At 36.0% G+C, this 22,679-nt stretch overlaps 1 protein-coding gene across 1 annotated transcript in view; it reads left to right on the top strand.

Moving 5' to 3' along the window:
* Positions 1-1,050: 1,050 nt before the first annotated feature.
* The window catches only part of LOC103797001 (alpha-mannosidase 2-like), a 38,948-nt gene continuing 17,319 nt past the window's right edge, over positions 1,051-22,679 (top strand). Inside the window, exons 1-6 of the mRNA XM_009069192.1 lie at positions 1,051-1,062; positions 2,117-2,261; positions 12,439-12,610; positions 14,120-14,247; positions 15,444-15,617; positions 16,553-16,739. Of these exons, the coding sequence (XP_009067440.1) occupies positions 1,051-1,062; positions 2,117-2,261; positions 12,439-12,610; positions 14,120-14,247; positions 15,444-15,617; positions 16,553-16,739 (818 nt within the window). The remainder of the gene's footprint in view (positions 1,063-2,116; positions 2,262-12,438; positions 12,611-14,119; positions 14,248-15,443; positions 15,618-16,552; positions 16,740-22,679) is intronic.

The raw sequence follows: 22,679 nt of genomic DNA, 5'->3' as shown, positions 1-22,679 counted from the left end.
GAAAATATGATATTAGGTTAATTTCAACATAGCCCTTATTTGTGCCTTTAAAGCTGGTGGTACAAAAGGCATAGATCTGCAAGTATTGCACCTGTGTTTTCTGCAAGCTAATATTGTCCAAAGTTGGAATCAGTCCTGATGGAGTAGTGACATGACAAGATCATGTTGTACAGGCTGTAGATATCTAGTGTACATGGAATATCATACATCTTGTAAGAACATAGTGCACATTGTAGGCCCAGCTGATGCTCTGCAACATGTAGGATTACTGTAGCATGTATTCCCTTCTAACACTACTTAGTTCCTGTTGTAGCAATAGCTAAAGGCCTGTGGTTGCCAACCCAGTCAAGGTCAACCCACTGCTGTTCCTTTAAGCACCCAAATCTGTTTCATGGGGAATAGGAGATAGGGACAGTTACTGGGAGTGGTGATGGCCCAAACTTGGATTGGACATTACCAAAGTGAAATAACTGTGGGGATCCTTTTGTTGTTGATATGAAGCTAAAGGACAAGGAGTGGAGTTTTACTTTGTGTGTGTGTGTGTGTGTGTGTGTGTGTAAAAATTTCCACTTTTCAGTGTTCTTATGTTATTTTGATATTAGTTTTTTTCTGAATATAAGTGAAGTTTCTGAAGTGTATGTGATAAACCTATATTTTATTGACTGTTCTTAAGTAAGTGTTTCATAGATATGAGGGTGGAATGAACTGCATGCAGATGTCCAGGTTTGGCACTGAGAACCTCCACAGGTGGTGTCTGTAAGGAGAGGCTAGTGCTGCCCTGTGCCAGACACAATTATTCTGTTCATCTCTAAAAGAGACTCGCTATAGGATAAAGCCAAGACCTTCATGAGCAAAGGGTGGTGGTACCTCTGGGAGAATGTGTTTTAAGAGTAGAGGAAAATGCAGTGGTATAAAGTTAAAAAAGGGAGAAACAACTCTGTGAACACCAAGGTCCTTGATGAGGAAAGCAGAAAAGATATTCTAGTCACTGGAGCAGGTCAGGGAGACCATGGTGGGACAAGTATTTCCTTGAAACCTGTGTAGGACCCCATGCCAGAGGAGGTAGGTATTTTCAGGAAGAACTGAAGCCCATGGGGGATCCACACTGGAGGAGTTCCTGAAGTACTGTAGCTTGTGGAAGGGTTCCCATGCTGGAGCAGCAGCCAAAAATGTGAGAAGGAAGGAATGATAGAGAGGAAACATTATGGACTGATCTCCTACTATCCAACTCTGTTTCAATTGGCAATAAATTAATATGTTATTTTTGCTATTTAATGTATTTTTTTCCAAGGATGGTATTCATAAGTGATCTCTCTGTTTTTAATCTTCAACCATTGTATTTGAATCTTATTTCTTCCCCTCTTCTTTTGATGAGGAAGAGTGAGAGAGCAGCTGGTGGGGGCCAAAGTCAACTATCACAAGGCCTTGACTTCTTTAGTCAGATGTTTGTTTCAAATGTCCGTAGTTTTTGAAAACTTCCTAGCAGGGCAGACTAGCTTACTGCTGGAAAGTTTTAACTCTTGTGGTGTTCAAGGAGTAAATGATTCCTATAAGCTCTGTTTGTGGCGATGATTTGTTTGCTGTAGAAAGTTTGTCAGGTGTATGGTAAATATACAAGGAGCTTTGGCTGTACTTATGAACATTTTTTCTTGGGTTTCTTTCAGTTCCCTTTTGGGAGTTTGACTTTTGCCTTGATCTGTCTCATACTGTCATTCCCTCTTACTGCTTGCTTAGTTCGTTCTCTTCATCTCCTGCATTCCCTTATTTAGTGTATTGTGCTGTTCTGTATAATCCTCTTCCTACTCCCCTGCCCAATGCTGTTGTAAACTGCCATAATTTTTGTGGCTTAAGGCTCTTAATCCTACTATTTATCTAATCAATCTAAGTTTCCTCAGATCAGAACCTGCCAAATTCTCCTCTTCCTGCCAGTTGTGTCTTAGGTGTCCTAGTGTGACTTGAAACATGCTCTCATTTGTCAGTTTTTTATTCATTTGACATATCATCTCTCACTCCATAATGAACAAGCTGATCCATTTTTGTTGAAAACAGCTTTGTTTTTTAAAAGCAGAACTGGTTTTGTGAATTCATGTTTTATATTTCTTTAATTTATTTTTAGATGCTGGATGTCTACAACATTCTTCCTTTTGATAATCCAGATGGTGGCGTTTGGAAACAAGGGTTCGATATCACATACAATGAAAATGAATGGGACAGTGAACCACTTCAAGTTTTTGTGGTGCCTCACTCACATAATGATCCAGGTAATATATTAGCTGTATTGATTTGAATATCTAGGGGCTTTTGAATTAAGCAATATATTGCCATTTCTGTTAATTGGGTTTTTTTGAAGCATACTACTTAATGTTGGAATTAAGTGTAACAAGGCAGCTAAGCAGATGTATAATTCAAGTGCAATTGACTTCAAATGACAACAGTTATGATAAAAGTTGTACATCTACTTATTTATTAGCTGGACTAGAACGTCAGTGTTGGAAATGGAAGGTAACATGAATGTTCTGTGTTTATCCTTCTGGTAGCCTATTCAGTATATTCATTGCTGCTTTAAAAACAGCCTGTTCTTATTTTGACCTTTTTGGCTGTTATAGATACTTAAGCCTTAGCCTGTGCTAAAGAGATGTGCTTTTGGAAGATGTGACAATGGCAAATCTGAAGCTTTTGACTACAACACGTTCTTTATTGTTTTGTGCATACTCTCAACCTACAGTGGCATAATATGAAGTCTAGACTTAAACAGAAGCCTAGGTATGGCTGCATAATTTCACTTGTGCCCAAGACAGATGTTTAGTCTGTAATCAGTACAATGGAGAAGTGTTCCTTTATTTTGAAATCACTGTAAAATATACCAAGAAGCAGTGACTTTTACTGCTACAGACACTTCATGAATCTGAAGCAATCCTAAAGGAATATATAGAACTTTTGATTCTACTTAGAAGTTCTTCTGCTGAAGCTAGTAGGATCACATCCTAACTGGCGGAAGACTGTTGGCATCCTGAAAGAGGCCACTTGCCTGGTGTCACATCAGCCCTCCTCAATTGACTTTAGCTGAATTGGACAAAGCCCCCATGCACAATGTAGTCTGAGGTAATTTCTCAAGAGCACAAGACATGGGAGCTTCAGGGGAATATCCTGAGGAAAGCTACAAATTGATTTGCAGAAAACTTCACCGGTGTCTATTCAAGTCATGAGGTTCAGAAGGGGCTCACTGCTCTGGCATGGATTTTGAAAATTTTTAAAAAATATTTTATATGACCAGTTTCTGCTGCCATTCCGAAAGATCTCTTTGGAGATCTTTTACCTTTCTGACCTCTGGCCTTCTACTTTCCCCTTCACATCTAGCTTCCAGTCATGCCATATATAATCAGCTGTGGTAGATTTTCACAGCCGTTGCTTTTTTAGTATGACAGCCTTTGGCACTGGGTACCTTAATAGTGTTTGGTTCATTCTATAGCACCAGTTCTGCTTCCCAAAAGTGACCCACTGAGCATTCATTCTAAGCAATTTGAGTTTACTGAACCTCTCTCACATCAAGATCATACAGGGGATCTGGACAGCCTGGATCAATGGGTCAAGGCCAACAGTATGAGGTTCAACATGGACAAGTGTCAGGTCCGGCCCTTGGATCACAACAACTCCATGCAGTGCTACAGGCTTGGGGCAGAGTGACTGGAAAGCTATCTGGTGGAAAGGACCTGGGGGTGCTGGTCCACAGCAGCTGAACATGAGACAGCAGTGTGCCCAGGTGGCCAATGCAGCCATTGGCACCTTGGCCTGCATCAGAGACAGCGTGAGCCACGAAAATTACTAAACTTCTAAGGCACAGATAGATATCAAAGCATAGATACTGCTGTATAACCACACCAATACCTTTTCCCATTTAACTTCTTGTGTTATCAGTTGTGGAATTTCCTGTGCTTTCCCAGTAAGAACTTCCTATTTACCCAGGAATTACGTTAGCATGTGTGTGTCTGTTTCTTAATTTTACATGTGAATGATGCCTCTTAGTGCATCTCAGAGTTCCATTTAAGGAAATTTAATCTGATTTGGTTTTGCCCTTTCCAGCACTGCTCTGGCCCTCTTCCAAGCATAGGGATGTAGGCCATAGTGAACATAGCTTCAGAGATGGATTTTTGCAAACGAGTCATGAAATAAATCTGTAGTAAGGTACTTGTCCTTTCATCAAAGAGAGAAGTCCTCCCTCTGACTGTTCCTTCAATTGCAGGGTTTAAAGAATTCTGTTTTGAGAGCTGTCTCCCATCTTTCTGTTGCAACCTTTTTTCTCACATGTATTTTTCACAAGGGCTTGCCTGAAGTCTTAATACTGTTGTCATTCATGTTTGAGAGCTGACTTTCTTATTGGTCTTTAGTTTTTCTTCCTAAGTCTTCGTTCTTAATATCCAAGTTCTTCATGCTTTTACTTTAAAATCATCAGCAGCTAAAATCAAGAAATCTGCATCTCCTCATGCATACAAGCTAAATATCTCCCAGTTTGTTTGGACTTCTCAACTGATATCCCATAGACTCAAAACTGAGATATAATTCTGATAAATGGAAACTGTTCCTTCACCAAAGGTGACTGTGTGAGACTGTTTGCTTTTGCAAAGAGTGTTATCGTAGAAATCTCCTGACTTGGTCTTTAGGTAAGGACATTTCTGTGGAATTGTCTGCAGTATGAAATTGCATATTAATAAGCACTTGAAAGAAGGAAAATTTGTCTGTAACAAACATCTGAAATCACTTGTATGGCTAATGATTACATTATTCCTTTCCAACAGAGGACTAAAAAGCATTGTGCAAAGGAAATGCCTTCTGGAAAAAGAGCTTAAGACATCATGAACTTATAGTGTAACAATGTATGTGAAAGATATTTGCTAAGAAATGGGGTCAGTAAAGATATCACTATATAAGCTGCAGAAGCTTTAAAATATCATTAGACTTTGTTTTATCATCTGATGCTACTCTAATTTCTCATGTAACCAGTTATGCTAGTGAGAATGTGTAGCTCAAAGGCAAAGAAACTGCCTTGAAACAACCTATCTAGTGGGTAGCATCCCTGCTGATGGCAGGAGGGGCTTGGAACTAGATGGTCCTTTCCAATCAAAGGCATTTGATGATTCTGTTAAACAGAATCCATAGGGATGATCGTGGGTTTAGATTTCACGTTCTGTTTTGGGGAATGACTGTATGTCCTGATGCTCTGAAAGAGTTTGCGATGCTAAATTCTGCTAAATCTGGGGTCTTTGTGCTTCTCCCTTCGGTAGCTAATGTATTTTTCCATTATTTCGAAATCAGGGTTGAGAATGGGTCCCCCTCACACTTCTGGTCAGTGGCAGACATAATGTTTTTTACTTGCTGACAGCTGATGAAGATTTGAGCACCTCAGTAGCATGTCTGATCTGGGTGAGACTCACCTAATGCAGATGTATCTGAAGCCACAGAGAGGTGTTCAGTTTACTAATAGCTGTGTTGTGTGAAATTATAGCCATCACAGATAGGTGGCATTTCTTTCTGGAGTAGATTAAGGAGTGAACATATAACTTACTGTGCTGGCAAAGGCTTTATGTTAGCTCTCACATGCTTCAACAACAGTTTCTTATGGCTGCCTGAAGAGGATTATGCAGCTGAAATCCAGAGGGGGTGAACTCTAGTCAGGGACAGTAAGGTTGTCAACCAGCACAGCTGGACTTGAAAGATGATGTTCAAATGTGAAAGCCACCTCTAGCATCTATATTACTCTGTTGGCAGTGATAATTTTGGTAGTGACTTCTCATTAAATTATTTAAGATTTGAGACTTGTGAGTGTTGTAGTATATGTGTGTACCAGATCAAAGTACTTTACTGCTGAGCGAGGTGGTTACAGTCCTAGTATAAGCAGCACTTAAAGAGAATTGAAAGAGGCTAAAGTAGATTTTTTTCTTGCCTCTCCACCCATATGAAAATGTATGGGTACATATGCCAGGACTAAATACTACTTTTTAACCCTTCATTAATTATGTATAACATTGGTAACTTTACCTTGCTACCACTCACATTAACCACTTTTTATTATTTAACCCAGTCACCATTTCTCAGAAGGAAATCTGTAAAGCCCTACGAAGCTAATTGCAGTGTTAAGATAAATGAAAAGTTAAGCGTAAAAGTTTGATGCTGATAATGCACCCTGAAGTTTCAGATTTGTTTTCTGTTGACCAGATCTGGCTATGTTTTTCAGGTAACTTCTTATTTTTCCTGCATGTTAGGAACACATGTTTTGGTGGGTCATACAGCAGTCTAAAGAAACTAAGAAATGGGCAACTCACAAGTTTTTCTTGACGTGCTGAATTAGGGAGATCAGGGTTTTATTCCTGGCTTATTTCTCAACATTTCTGTGTTTGCAGATGAGGTGCAGTTCCTTTGACAATTGACAAGACTGTTACAGAGAGCACACTTTTAATTGCTGATGAGTAGAATTTACCTTTATGTCTTACTTATGAGGGCAGCACATTTCATATGCAAAAATAGATCTTGCATAAAACTTAACATTTAAGAAGTCTAATTATAATTTTTGTAGTACTTTGTAGTTCCTGACAGATTTTAGTTTTGGTGAAATCTGCAATTGTTTGTGTTCTTAGCTATGCTTATGAAATTAAATGCGCTAAATCCAAAATTATTCTTGTGATACATTGAGCAGAGATCTTTTGAAAATTAATATGCTATTGGAAAAGTACAAACACTGTCATACTTTTTCAATATCTGTGTCTCTGCGTCTACCTAAAATGCTTTATTTTGGAGGATAGTTTGAGGGAACAAGAAGTTCATCTTCTATTTATTTTCTTCTGAGTCAGAGTGAATGCTTTAACACATGATGTTTCAGGGAACTTTGTATCTTACTCTGATTTAACTATGCAAAACAGAAAAGTGAGAAATAATCTATGAGTGATTTTAATTTTTAATTTTGAGATAGCCTTGTCTGGGAGACATGATGTTTCTCAAGTTTTGTTTCACAGTCTTGGCCATAAGCCATTCATCTTTGTTGAATACTATTTTAAGGTGAAATTAGCAACAAAGTTTTATGTCAGAAACATCTGTAAAACATTAACTTGTGTGTTTGCTCTATTTTTTGCATTACAGAATGATGATGCAGTATTTCTAAATTAAAAAATTGATGTGTGTATTCTATACTTTAAGATGATTTTTTTTTACTGCTGAGTCTACAAAGGAGCTAATGCTAAATTAGTTTCATGAGTGATCATACTTACTAAAATGTAAGTTAAAACAGCTTTAGGATTTATTTCTAGCATTTGCATTGTTGTTATTATTGCATGCCTACGTATGATCAGCTAAACGCACACACCATGCTTAAGTTCTTTGTAGCACTGATAAGAACTCATGGCTACATGTCCATTTTTTTGTTTGCTTTTTAAGAAAACCTTTTACTACTGCAGCATCACATGTTTTGTGGAGCATGGATGTAATTAAGAACCAAGACATCCTCTCTCAGCTTATTAAGCTTTTTTACTTCCTTAGCTATCAAAACAGTTATTTGATTGTGTCTTCTTCTAGGAACTAATTATTTGAGAATCAAGCATAACCATAAAAAAAATTTAAAATTATCTATATTTTTTTACTAACTCAGATGTACATTTAAAAAAGCCAAGAACTGTAGTTCCACTAATTTTGTGGCAAGGAGATGGCTTTTATTTTCTGGAAAGCTGTATAGTGCTAGTTGAAGTGTAATGGTTTTATTTAGTACTGCCATGAAATTAATAAATTACTCAAGTTTCTTATGTTGCAAACAGCAGCACTGATGTGTAAATTTTGGACTCAATGACATTAATTATGATCTCCTGAAAGTAAGTCAGAGATGCAAACTGCCTTCAAAAACGCATTAATCTAGTATATATTAATCAGTATACTGACATTGTATTCCAGATATCCACAAAATTACCTCTTCATTAAAACAAACTTCATGAGAAACAAGAAAAAAATTTAAAGGCATGTTTCCTCTTAAACACTGGGTAGTAACTTATGGTAATAAACAACTGAAAAGCCTTTTTTCTTGTTTTATTTCAGCAGTTGATTTTAAATGAAAAGACAAAAGAAATGCAAATGTCAAAAATATCCCTACAGTCTTATAGGTAGATTTAAGCAGTTGTCAAACACTCTTGGTAGTAAGGTTTTTATGTTTTTAAAGTTGATTTGTGTTCTTGTCATCATCAAATTGTTAAGTGATTTTACTTAATGAGGTTACTTTTGGCATAATGTTAATTTGTCATCTTTTGTTCTGAAACTTTGCCTGTATGTCTACAAGTGTGTCTTAACTGTGGTAAGACACAAGAATACCTTTTTCTATTGCAAATTGCTGATAGAATTTCAAGAATGACTTTGAACTGGAAAATGTAGACAGAAATAGTGACAAATCAGTTAATTAAAAGTGCCAGGAGTTTTGCATAGCAATGAGTTGCATTGATATTTGGACATGATTCTTGGGATCTGCTGTTGGACCAAAAAAATTTATGTTGAAGTGAGGAAAAAAAATAGAAAAAAATCGAACAGCATGATGATGATAAATCTTGTGGAACTGGAGGGAGATATCAAGTTTCCACATGTTTGAAGACAAACATGAGTGAGGCAATAAAAAGGCAAGCAGCTTAACAGTGTGTACCCTCTATTGCTATCACATATGTTGGCAGAAAATGAAAGTACCTGGCAAAGTCCTCAATAAGTATTAATTAAAGCCTAGCATAATGACATTAGAGACAGTACTATTTTTTGATCTTGTTTACAGAGTTGTTAAATATTGGAATGGACTGCCCCAGGAGGTGGTGGGGTCACCATCCCTGAAGGTGTTTAAGAGAAGACTGGATGTGGCACTTAGTGTCATGGTCTCATTGACAAGGTGGTGATCAGTCAAATGTTGGACTCAGTCTCGGACGTCTTTTCCAACCCAAATGATTCTGTGATTTTTCTATTGACCGAAGGCTGTATATACATTTAAACCAACAAGTGTTATTTTGCTGTTAATAGCATATTTAGTATTGGTAATTGCAGCTTTAAACTGTTGCAATTTTTGCATGTGTAAACTGTCTTGGTATTGAAAGTTTCTTGATCCAAATGCTCTGGTGAACCTTTTATTTCAGCCTTGGAACAAATTCTTAGTTTGTGGATAAGCACAAGAATGGTGTGTCTCCATGAAGAATTAAAGAACCTCTGTATGGCATGGGGTTAAGAGTCATGAAATTTAACAAGAGCAAATGCGTGATGTCACAGCTATGATGGAGTAACTCTGGACACAAATATATAAATTGGGAGAGGAGTGGCTGGAAAACAGTCCTACAGAAAGGTATCTGGGGTGCTGGTGGACAACACGTTCCACATCAGTCAGCTGGAGAGAAATGTCATTCTGAGGTGCATCACACGCAGCACAGGCAGATAGTCAGCAGATAGGATTATCCCACTGTATTTAGTGTTGGTGAGGCCTTACTTGGAGCACTATGTGCAGTTATGGGCCCCACAATTTAAGAAGGATATGAATGTTCTTGAATGCATCGAGAGGAGGGCAACTAAGCTGGTGGAAGGGCTAGAAAGCATGTACTGTGGAGGAGCAGCTGAAGATTCTGGTTTATCTAGTTTGGAGAAGAGGCTGAGGGGTGATGGCAGTCATTGCACTCTGCAGCTTCCTGAGGAGGGTGTTTCAGAGGCATTTGGACAATAACCTTAATGACATACAGTTTTTGGTCAACCCAGAAGTGGCCAGGCTCTTGTCTAGATGATCATTGTAGGCCCTTTCCGACTGTAAATATTCTGTTATATTCATAAATGAATATTTTTGAGTGCAAGATGCCAGGTGTATGGTAATTACCTTTTGTTGTTGACTTTTTGTCAGCTTGCTACTAAATCTGTGAATACTTGTAAATATTTCCTAGGACTTTCTGAAGTGTGTTCAGTTCAGTGTGTTAACCCTTCCTTAGCTCGATAAACTGAATATATTAAAAAAACCAAACTTGAATTATAATACTGCTCTTTCTACATCATATTGTATTCTTATACTAGTTGCTTAGATATTTAGCTTGGTGCTTTATTTAGGCTGCTTTATTCAGTTTTTCAAAAATGTATGAGAAGACTAATTTAGTGTAAATTTGCTTTTATTGCTGCCATACAAAAATATTTTGAAATAACTTATTATGATGATATATTTCTGTGCAGGAAAAACACAGGATATTTTTAATTTAATTTAATTATCCTAGTTGTGTGCTAGGATATTGTCTCTTGCAGATGAAATTTCTGATATGAAGCTATAAACTTGTAGTCTAATATATATGGATATTTTAAATGTAAATATCAGGAAAATATGCATATGATTTGTTGAAAACTAAATGAGAATTGGGAAGAATTATTGGATATGTGATCTCAATTCTTTGAGTGGAAGTTCATAAAAAAACCCCAGACTTAAGAAGGGAGAGGTCGGAAAAAATTGTGATTAAAGGCAGGTCAAAAAGAAAATAAATTCAGCTTCTTCATTGGTTTTGTTTTCAGTCTTCATGAAAGTATTGCATAATAGTAATGTACTGTCAACTTCTATTTTTATTAAGCTGCTATCATGCCTCTAAAGAAAGTATGTCTTAAATTTGCACTTTAAGCCTTAGCATTAACTGCCTTGAGAAAATGCATTTTCCCCCTTTAAAATGGTTTAGACCCTCGTTTTCTATGTGTACACAAACTTAAAGCAGATATGATGATTCTTCTAGGTGCTAAATATTTGTAAAAAAAACCAAAGCCAAACCAAACCTTGACGTAACCCTTTTCCTCTGGGGTGTTGCAGTTTTATTTTATCTTTTGCAAATTAAAATTAGAGAGGTTTTGGAAATTTGTGTTGGGTTGTTTCATGGTTTGTTTGTTTGGTTTTTGTTTGTTTGTTTGTTTTTAAAATTTTTTTTCTGGATACTTTATTAAAATTTGACATTTGCAAAAGTGAGAGTGCAACCAAAGTAGGAGGGTGCCATTGTCTAGTGGTTATTCCTAAATGCAAGGTTCTTTATTTGAAATATCATTAACAATTTGATGTGAACTGGAAAAGGAAGTGCATTTTGTCAAATTACAGTAGCTCTGCATCTACCAAAGATGAATATCTCATATTGTTTATTTCTAAAATAAAGTATAATATATCCTTTCTGAGTCAATATTCAGACTCTCTTTAATTATTGTTTTTTAAAATTAGACTTAAAAATGATATTTTGATACTAAAGTTTGTGCATTTCTATAATTTCCTTGAAACAATATTATCTCATTCCAGAACTGTATCTTATAAGCAGAATGGCACCGTTAAAATAGCAGTGCCTTTGCAGAACTGAATTAGTAAATCAAACTGGAATCACTAGGATCATATTTGTATGGAGTACAGTCCTTGCATTGTGCGGAAGCTTTTACAAATCTTAAAATGCTCATAAATGACAAAAGCTGGTACAAAGAGTAGGAATTTGTGTATTTATACTAGTGTACTTGAACTTGTATAATAATTGGGCTTAATTTTTCAAGTTACAGTTACTGGGAAAAATTGTTTTTTTTTTTCCCAGGGTAGTTACAAGTTCTGGAAAGAAAAATGCATGTACTCTCTCATGCATGATATTACAAAGAGAGTAAGACTGTTTTAAAGTCTGACTAGGTGGTTAAAATTGCTTTTTCCTTTACTCTGCATTTAACTGATACCTTTTCCAGTAAGCGATTTCAGCTGCAATGTAATTTTTTCTCAGTCATTCGTTGATAATATTGCACATGTGATGCAGGGCTTACTGCTGCTTTGTTTGCCCCTGTTTTATTTCTTTACCCTCAAGATCTGTAGGATACCAGTAGTGACTCTTAATTTTATTCTTAGACTGTAGGTGTAAGATGCTCCTAGTAAGGGTTTTTGTTCAGTTGTTTTACATGAAGTGGAGTGATGGGGTGCTTTATGACTCAGAAGAGAGGAGACACTGTGGACAGGATTAAGGGGTGTTGAAAATGAGCGTTTTGGGAATGAGGCTTGGGCTGAGAAGATGATCTGTTAGTAGATGCTACAGTCCCTCTGATGCAACAGAGTGGAACCTAGTGGAATTTATCATGGAAAATCAATTTGCAGGTGTACATCTTCCTTTTCAACCATGTAATTTGTCCTAAATGTACGAAAAAAATAAAATCCACAACTGTTTTAATCCATGTATTCTGTTGACCAACCTTCTTCTTTACAAAGTAGAAAGCCTAATAACCTGTATATTTATACATTTAGGAAATGAAGCATCTAAACTAAAGAAACTCCTGGGAAGTTTAGCACTTCAAGCTGTCCACAGCACAGAAAATTCAGCTTTTTAAGAAATGTCTTCACTTAAGGTTTTGTGGGAAGTGGGAAGAAGACAGTTCTCTGAGACCATTGAAAGCAACTTAAATTTCATATTTTCTTTTTGTTAGGTTGGCTGAAGACTTTTGATGATTACTTCAGAGATCAGACACAGCATATTCTAAATAACATGGTCATAAAACTGCAAGAAGACAAACGAAGGAAGTTTATATGGTCTGAGATTTCTTACTTTTCAAAATGGTGGGATGGAATAGACAGCCAAAAAAAGGATGCTGTTAAAAGGTTTGAACACTGAACTATATCTTATCTTCCATGAATCATGATTTGAGACTTTGTGTATTTGAGTATACTGTAAACTTGATATTTCACTTGTTATAATGCAGAATTGCTAGAATAATTGACTACCTCAGTTCTGACTTTTTGGGCTTGGCTTGTTTGTTTTTTTTGTAATGGAGTTGTGACTATAAACTTTATTTGAAGCTACATTAAAGAATTTGCAATGGAATAAAAATAATGTTTCATATTAGCCATTTATGTATGATGTCTTTTCCCTTTGGTTATAACAATTAAGAAATGAGGGTGTTTTTGTTTTAAATATATGTATTTTTTATGAACAGCAGCTTAAGTGGTAAAGTAGTACATGCTCTATATCCTTACTCTTAGTTATTTTTAAAATCACAGGTCAAAATGTAATATAGAATTAAAAGGTTTGCCGAGACATTGAGGCATATGACCTAGTTTGGAATTTTCAGAAAGTGGGAATCGCTGTTTTTACTTTGCTTTAGACAAGATCTAGCAGTCCTTAGCTCATCTTCCTCATGCCCTTCTTCAAGATGCATGTATTGTAGTATTCATCAAGTCTGTGAGATCTCACAGCTGCACAGATTAGGTAATCCTGGAAATCTTGGAAGTTATGTAGAAAACTTTCTTTGAAAATTTGTGTACAATGCGTGAGTATTATAGCACAGCTGTTGTTTCTGAGACAGTAAAAAGATCTCTTGCAACGCAATAAACAACAAATGACAGTCACTAGGGAACTGTGTCCTCTCTTCAGAGGAGTTAGGTGTCGGTTAAGCTGCTGTAAGACCTAGAGAAGCTACATGCAATATTACTTTTGGTGCATGTTTTTCATTACTCTGATGTGTATTATCTATGATGTTTTGATAAATTCACTGTATTTCTTGCTTGATTTCATTAATCATTTATATGATGGTGTACAATATAAGTGCTGAAACTGTAGGGACAATCTGATGCTGGAAGTGTGATCATTATGTTCCTTGACAATAGAGGCACCAGATCATCCTGTGATCTGTTTCAAGAACACATTTTAATGAGTGAGATGGTCTAAAGCCTTTACAGATACAATAAACTTCGAAGTTCTATCGGTTTTTAAAACTCTAAAAAGAATGTTAGATCAAAGACAGAGAGATATTAGTAGTGCTTGAAATGTGCAGTGTCTTGACATCTCATTCAATTGGCTTTCACTACTGTGGCATGTACATTTGGGGTTTTTTTGTAATCTGTGCAGGAAACACCCTTCTTCATGATTAAAAAAATAAATCCAATATTAAGGCACATGCAGTAGAGCTAATTTTCATTGCACAGAGCCACTAAAAGTTTCATTTTTCAACTATTTATTCTTTCCCCATTTGATTAAAGAAATATAGTCCAGTGATGGCAAGCAATTTGGATTTTGGCATTATATCACTGGCAAATACCTATTGGATATACAGAAATTGATTTTTGTGTTTTCATATGGAAGATTCTGAACATAGTTTACATATTTTTCAGGTTAATAAAGGATGGACAATTTGAAATAGTAACAGGAGGATGGGTTATGCCTGATGAAGCCTCTGCTCATTATTTTGCTGTAATTGACCAAATGATAGAAGGACATCAATGGCTAGAAAAGAACCTTGGTACGTACATTGATCCAAAATTAAACTGTGTTCATACAGGTAGTCAAGTAGAAAATACCTTTTAAAATATTTATTTATTCTATTTTGGAGGTGCTTAGAGGGCACTCTTTAGTCTACTTTCTTGAAACATTAAATTAGACCACTTACAGGAAGCTATATAGGATTGCAATTCCTGTTTGCAGAAAGAAGTTCCTGGACAAAGTGTGTGTGAACAATTTTATGTCATTGTCTTGATCAATGTAAGATATACACAGTATATTGGCATAACAAAATATTAACACTAGATCATGCTGAATTTTAGATCCCAAGTCTGGTATCACAATTTCCAATTGCCATTTCTGTCTTTTAAAAATCACGACAAAGGTCTTAAAGTTACTTAAAAGTTGGCATTTCTTTCATGTGTTTGGATCTATTCTGCAGGCTGTGTATTCATTAGGGGCTTGTAAGTAATACTTTCAAAAACACAAATATGAAATTTAGATGTAGCAGTAGTAGTAGTTATAAAACCTAAACCTAATGTAATATTAGAATTAATTGTAGTTTGAAAAAATAAAAAAGCAGATTTTGCAGGTTTAAGGAATCTCTGACTACAGTAACATTCGCTGACTGGCTGGCTGGCCTTAGGATGTTTTTTTTGTTTAGCTCCATTAGTAGAGATTACCCTTTTGTTTATAGGAAATATTTGTACAGTGATTTAAATAATAAATTAACATTGTTTCATCCATTTAACTGAAATTAGTTTGGAAAACTGTTTCATTATGTTTTTCTTAGACTGCAATTTCCATAAACACAGCTTGTTATAATTACTGCGGAGAAGGAAGACCTAAGAAAAGGACAATACATTCCTTACTGTTTTTTTCAAAAGACTTTCAAAGGTGCCAAAGGAACCATGTTGAAGAATCAGTTAAACAAGAGTTAGATGTTTCATTGTTGTTTATTAGTATGAGGAGTACAAGTGTTAGGTTTTTTTATGTAGTTAGACAGAATGCCTTGCTTATAACAATTTTTTTCTTAATTTTTATCTGTGTAATTCTCGCTTGTTAATTCCGAAGTGTGTTCTGCAGGAGGCCTACTATTTAAATGTGTAGGTTCTTGGCAATGTTATCTTCAGTACTCTGATATGAATGATTTGTATATGTTTTTCTGACTGAAAAATGAAACTTTTTTCCCTTTTTACTTTTTCCTTTTGTCAACAGGAGTAAAACCAAAGTCTGCTTGGGCAGTTGATCCTTTTGGGCATTCACCAACAATGGCCTACCTTCTGAAACGCACAGGATTTCCCAATATGCTTATACAAAGAGTTCATTATTCAATCAAAAAACATTTTTCAGCACAAAAGACACTAGAATTTTTTTGGAGACAGAACTGGGGTATGTGTTTCTCATTACATCAGTTTGTTTTGTTAACTTAGACAGGTAAATATGGAGAGAACTTGAGTACATACTATGGAAATTTTTACAGAACAGGTTTAGAGGAGTTAGTCTAGACTTGAAAATCTTAAACTTGCTGTTTTGGTCAAAAAAAAAAGGTCCTTCACCTAGTTTAACTTTTTGGGATTTTTTTCTTTTTTTCCTTTTCCTTTTGTTTTTCTTTTCTTTTTTCTTTTTCTTTTTCTTTTTTTTTTTTTTTTTTAATTCTTTTGGATTAACAGAGAGAATATGAATACCCATGAGTTAAGAAAGGTTAAATATAAAAACTGTACTATTGTTCCTCTGATTTTCCTGTTTCTTCCCCTTCATTTGTACTTTATTTTATTTCAGTTCTGTCATGTTGCTTGCAAGTATAGACAAAACGTAAAAGAGACAGAAAATTCTTTTTCTCGTTTTCACTTCTTTTTTTCTTCCTGCTACTACTGCTTTATTTTCTACAAATTCAAATGTTGTGCTAATGATGTAATGACAGCAGGGTGATTTGGTTTTGTTTTGTTTTGTGTTTGGGTTGTTTTTTTTCTTTTTAATTGTTGTTTTGATTCACTCAAAGTTTAAAATATGTGTATTGTTACCTCTAAAATTCTGAAAATCATGAATTTTATCTGAGTAAAAAAAATCCTAATATTTTGTTCCTGTCTTTCCCAATCAACTGGTGCTTGATTAGACGATTCCAGTTTTGGTTATATTTCTGGTTTTGCCCTCTTTATTTGTAGGGTACATACAAAGGTAGACTCCAGGTACTGATATTCAAAATAAGAAATTGTCTTATCTGATGGTGTTAGTACAATTCTTGGATTGAGAATATAGAACTAATTTAGTTTTGGCAAATCTGAGGATGATTATTTCAAAGGTGTACTCTATGTATTTAATTCCAGATTTGGGATCCAGTACAGATATTCTTTGTCATATGATGCCTTTCTATAGCTATGATATTCCCCATACTTGTGGTCCGGATCCGAAAATCTGCTGCCAGTTTGATTTCAAACGTCTTCCCGGAGGAAGAATAAGTTGTCCTTGGAGAGTTCCACCAGAAGCCATTCATGCTGGAAATGTTCAACACAGGTACAGTTTTTACATATTCTTTAAGGGAGTAATTGTAAAAAAAGTAATTGTGCTGGTCAAAGATGCTTCATATTTACCAAGCATAGCTTGATGAATTTATGTAGTTGTGCTTTGACCCCAGAGAACAGCTCAGCTCCACACAGCTACTTCCTAACTGCCCCCATGGTGAGATGAGGGAGAGAATCAGAAGGGTAAAGTGAGAAAACTCATGGATTGCGATACAGACAGTTTAATAGGGAAAGCGAAAAGACACACAAGCAAAGCAAAACAAAGAATTCATTCACCCCTTCCCATGGGCCTGCAGATTTCCAGATACCTTCTTTCCTCGGCTTTATATATTGAGCATGACATCATAAGTTACAGATTATCCCTTTAGTCAGTTGAGGTCAGTTGTTCCAGCTGTGTCCCATCCCAATTTCTTATGTACCCCCAGCCTGCTCACTGGTGGGTGGGGTGAGAAAGCCCTTGTTCCCGTTCAAGCACTGCTCAGCAGTAACTAAAACATCTCTGTATTGCTAACCCTGTTATCAGCACAAATCCAAAACACAGCCCCATACTAGCTACTGTGAAGAAAATTAACTCTACCCCAACCCAAACCAGCACAAGTTCTTAAAATAAGCTTGTAGGAAAACTCCTATTACTTCACCTAGTGTTTGCTCCTTAGTTGAGAACATAATTGTCAGTGAAATTTGAAGGAAGTTTATAGTAAAGGAAGATGCTTTTTTTTCCAATTTTTATTCATGATACATGAGTCTATCTCTGAATGACAGGCAGAACATAGTAATCTGTTTGGCTGTAGCTGTGTTACTGGTTTACTGTAGTTTTTGCAAATTTTATGAACAGTGATTTTTCTCCTGCAAGTAGAACACTTCAGGGACAGCATGGTGTAGTATGCTGAAACTGCAAACAGTGAGATATTTCCCATAGTATATCCTTGAAAAACTTGACAATCTGTGGCCTAGGTTTCTTGAGGTACACAGTTGAAGTGAATTTTAGTCCTATGTCTTATGTACCAAGGCCAGGAAATCCTGTTAACTTCAGTTTGAATTTTCAAATGGAAATACTGAGTTGATTTTCCACGGTTAAGAATCAAGTTTACAGTGTTACAAAACTGCTTTTCAATTTTGGTAGGGGGACAGGGGGAAGAAATAAAAACAAAAAGAGAAAAAAATATAGGGAAGCTAGGGCTGCCAGAGGTTTTTCCAGGAGATGGTTGTATTCTAGGGTCCTGTTGCTATCTTCAGGCCTTCAAACTAATCCAGATTTCCAGAGTTAGAAATTGTCATGGTGTAACTCCAGCTACCAACCAAGAACCGCGCAGCCGCTCGCTCACTTTGACATGGAGAAAGAACAATTTCTTTTACAAGGACTAATTTAGGTTGTTATGCAAAGGTTGCATCTAGGAAGTTCAACAATAAAGTAAGATCTAATAAAAAAAGACTCTCAAATAAAGCATTCCAAGCAGGCTCTCAACATTATATTTAGAGCCTCTGTGTTTCAGGTATTTTTTAAACAAACTGTTACTTTACTCTGTCTGAGCTAATTGGGATACATAGCCAAGATTCTTCTTTTAACAAATGCAATGTAAAAATGTATGAGCTTTCCTCTGTATTCGATAAACTAGTAGGATTGGGGAGAGAATCGGAAGGGTAGGAGCTAGAACACTTGTGCGTTGAGTTAAAGACAGTTTAATAGGCAAAGCAAAAGTGCCACACACAAGTAAAGCAAAACAAGGAATTATTTCACTGCTTCTCATGGGCAGGAGGTGTTCAGCCATCCCCAGGAGAGCAGGGCCCCATCACACATAAAGGTTACTTGGGCAGACAAATGCCATGACACCAAATGTCCCTCCCTTCCTTCTTCTTCATCCCACTTTATATACTGTGAGTGATGTCATATGGTATGGAATATCCCTTTGGTCAGTTTGGGTCACCTGTCCTACCTGTGTCTCCTCCCAAGCTCCCATGCACCGCCAACTTCCTTGCCAGCGTGACAGTATGGAAAGCAGAGAGGGCCTTGGCTCTGTGTAAGCTTTGCTCATCAGTAACAAAAACATCTCTATATTATCTACCCTGTGTTCAGCACAAATCCAAAACACAGACCCATACTAGCCACTGTGAAGAAAATTAATTCTACCCCAGCCTAAAAAGCAAGCACAGAAATTTAGGTAGATGTTTACAGTTAGTGCAAATTGCTGAGTATAGCAAATGTATTAAGGATACCAGGGTGACTTTTGGTTCTTTATGGTGAAGTTTTGAAGTGGTGATATGATGAGGATGCATTGGTTATCTACATGTCAAACAGGCACCTCTTTTTTTTTGGACTATAAATTTTGAAAAGCATTGTGAAAACTTTGCCATTAAATCCAGTTACAAAATGTTATTGAAGATAAATCCAAAATAAAACAGAATGCATTAGATTTATCATATTCTAAGGTAGAAATTGAAGTGATGATAGGAAGAAGTAACCATACCTGTTTTTTTAATGTAGAAAAATGAAAGTGGATAGTGACAGGAGAAAAGTAGAGGTAATAGAAGAATTGTAATGATATGCCTAACGCTTATCAAATATGAAGGAAAGCTCATATATCTTTACATTGAGTTTGTAAAAAGAAGAATCTTAGTTATATATCCCAATTTGCCAAGACAAATATTTGTAGAAAAGTAACAGTTTGTTTAGCAAATGGCCGAAACATAGAGGCTCTAAATATAATGTAGAGAGCCTGCTTGGAATGCCTTTTTTTTTTTTAGGGTCTTTTGTTTAATTAGATCTTACTTTACTATTGAACTTCCTAGATGCAACCTTTGCATAACAGTCTAAATTAGTCCTTGTAAAAGAAATGATTCGTTCACCATTTCAAAGGATAGGAAAGAATAACATAAATGGGGCAGGTGTGGAGTGATATGATCAAGTTGGAGATTATCATCTCAATATATAGTCTCTAAAACTTTGTCTTTTGCATCAGCTTTTGGTGCATAAAAACAGTTTTGGTGTCTAACAGGGAGTTGAAACCGCAGTATGCTAGATGATACATAGGGAAAAAGTGAAAATAGCACATGATCTTTGGGTTGGGAGCCTGGATTATTTACATTTGGAATACAGAAACCACACCTTTAGTGTCTAGTTTCAACAAATCCCCTAAAACACAGGAAGTAATGTTTTGGTGGAGAACGCTAAAATATTATCTATATTATATGGAAAAGTTGGAATATTATAGGCAGCCAAAAACTTCTTTGATCTGACCTCTGTAAAAACAGGTTTTACAGTTATGATGAGATGTATGAGTTCCAAAAGTAATTGGACAATCTGTCTTTACATCATAAGCTTTCCAAGGTGAAAGGTTTGTAGCACGCTAATTAGTCTATCTCATCTGTGATTGCTTTAATACTGGAAAAATACTGTCCAGATGGATTTGAAAAAAAAAGTTCATTATTTTAGAGGCCACATTTAAATCACTGACCTTTATTCAATGCTAAATTTGCCACAAAATTAATAAAACCGCAATCCTGACTACTCAGCTGGGACGGTTGCTTTTGATTTCAATACTATTATGGCGTCACATATATATTAAAGAGGTATTGAATTGAAAACTTCAGACTAGTAGTTGCTGGTTTTTTCATTGCCTTGCCACTTGAATTGGACTTGGTAAGGAGGAATAAAACAGCAACCTAATTGACAACGTGTACTTGTTTAATTACACTTTGTAATAGCTTAGATTGTAAAGTTTTCTATTGCACTTGCCTTGACTTGCAGCTGCATACTTATTCATATGTTTGAATCCTGAAGCCTTTCACACTAGGAATTAGAAACAGCTGTTGGTTTTTTGTCTGCTTTTTTTTTCCTGCTTGAACTGGAACGAGTTGTTTTGTTAGCAGAAATACAGTTTGTTGTGGTGTATGTCTCTCTCTCTCTTCCATGCATGGAAATAGGAAAGAATCTGTAGTGCAAGTTATGCACTTAAGGGAAGGAGTAGAAAATGGACTTTTCCCTTCACCAATTGGTGTTCAAGAGCCCAGTTTTGCCCTTCAGCTTTTTCCTGTTTATGACTGGTCACACTGCACAACATGCAATTGGTGCTCAGAATTACGTTGCTGATGTAGCATGGGTGGTTAATATTTGTGATTGCCTAACTTAAGAATCTGAGATCACTCTCCCAGGAAGTACCCATCCTGTCTACATAGCCATCTCCTCCACAAAATTACCTGAACAGAAAATTTCCAGGCTACCAAATGGTTTAGTTTTCTAATCGAGATAATTGTGCAAAGAGAGAGTCCCTAATGCTCTGTGGGATGACATAGTAGGGACTGTGAAGCCAGACCTGTCTGTCATATAGAACTTATTACAGCTGCTGCAAAATTTCATGCGATTCCCACAGACTCTGGGTGGCTATTGCTCCTCCTCCTTTGACATAGGAAGGGACAAAACCAGCCATGTTGATTGTTTTGGTATGTATTTCACCAAATGCTTCATTTTTTTGCATTAAAAGAACACACTTGAGATACGACAGGGTTTTCTTTATTTGTGAAAGGTCTCAGGCATTCAATGATGATCTGAAAGTTTGAAACCAAAAAGTTTATCATAGCTGATCTCCTTGGTTTTCAAATTTTCATACTGGTAGGCAGGATAAACATGTATCAAAATGTATCTGTTTCAGACTGCTGTTTCACTGTGGAACAATAAAGGCAAAAAAATTGGTGATACTCATTGAAATCCCTTTTTTTCCTCTAGAAGTATTTATCATCTTTACCAAACTCTGTTTGGCACTTTCTGCTGACTCTCACTCCTGTATGAAGTAATGCTTTAGGATGTTATTTGAGAGAAACTTAAAAGGATCTACCTGACTTGAGATATCTAATTTTTCTTTGGTATTTTTGCAATTGAAAGTGGTCTACAATGGAGGGATAACCTGTATCACCCCTAAAAACATCTATATAATCTCACAGTTATGAGTACTTTGAAGAAAGGGACAACAGCAATACCAGTTAATTTTGCAGCAGATATCGGAAAGAGGCTAGAGAAGGACTTTGAAGAGAAATGTCAAAGTCAAATATCCTATCAACTGTAACCTGTATTTTTCAAGAGATTCAAAAATAAAGTATGTTTCCAACCATAGGCTACATGTGGAAAATTTTAGTTAGACTGGCTTCTTGGAAGGAAGAATTTCAGTCTTGTGTTGTGCCAGTTGTTCTGGTACCTATATGGTGAGGAAGTTTTTGCCTTTAAATCTACAACCTGTTGAAAGTCATGGAAAGTATTGATTCAAGAATAAGTACTTGGTAATCTGAACTATAAATCAAATAATAGACAGGGAATGGGAGAAAGCCACTAGCAGGGTAAATTGTAGTCTCAGTAGAACTCTGTAGATCCTTTAATGTAAGTTAATGTTGTGGCCCATTTCTCCCTTCAGAATACAGTCAGACCTTGTGTTTACTCAGTACTTCTATAATCTGATAAATAAATGAGCCCTGACATGCTGTTCAAAGAGATAAGGGTTTAAAATATACTGAACATAGACTATTTGATATATCTAGAATTTTCATGTAAATACTTATATAGCAAATCTTAAATAGTATGAGTTGAAAGTTGATTTTTGTAGACTATCATTTCAAAAGAGATGTAGAAACAAAAAGCTCACTGGAATCTGGATTTTCTGCTACTTTCTCTTTAAAACTTTTCATTTGTACTCCTGTTTTCTTAAACATGTAGCTATGGTTTGTATTTCCTATGGATATTATGTACATGATTTTAATTAGAGGGGAACAACATCTGAAGATGTTGATAATGATTGTGATTTGGAGGGGGAGGAGGGGAAATGAACTTTTTCCATAACCTAGACATCAGACTTGTGATTTTTAATATATTGCTGCTTAATGACAGAACTGATATTTTTCACATCCAAGAGTTAGTATCTGGCAAAGGATAATTCTGCAATTTTTCTCT

Source organism: Acanthisitta chloris, unplaced genomic scaffold (genome assembly GCF_000695815.1).
Source record: "Acanthisitta chloris isolate BGI_N310 unplaced genomic scaffold, ASM69581v1 scaffold14742, whole genome shotgun sequence".
Classification (NCBI taxonomy): domain Eukaryota; kingdom Metazoa; phylum Chordata; class Aves; order Passeriformes; family Acanthisittidae; genus Acanthisitta; species Acanthisitta chloris.
The sequence above is the reverse complement of the archived record's forward strand: the minus strand, read 5'-3'. Positions and strand labels throughout refer to the sequence as shown.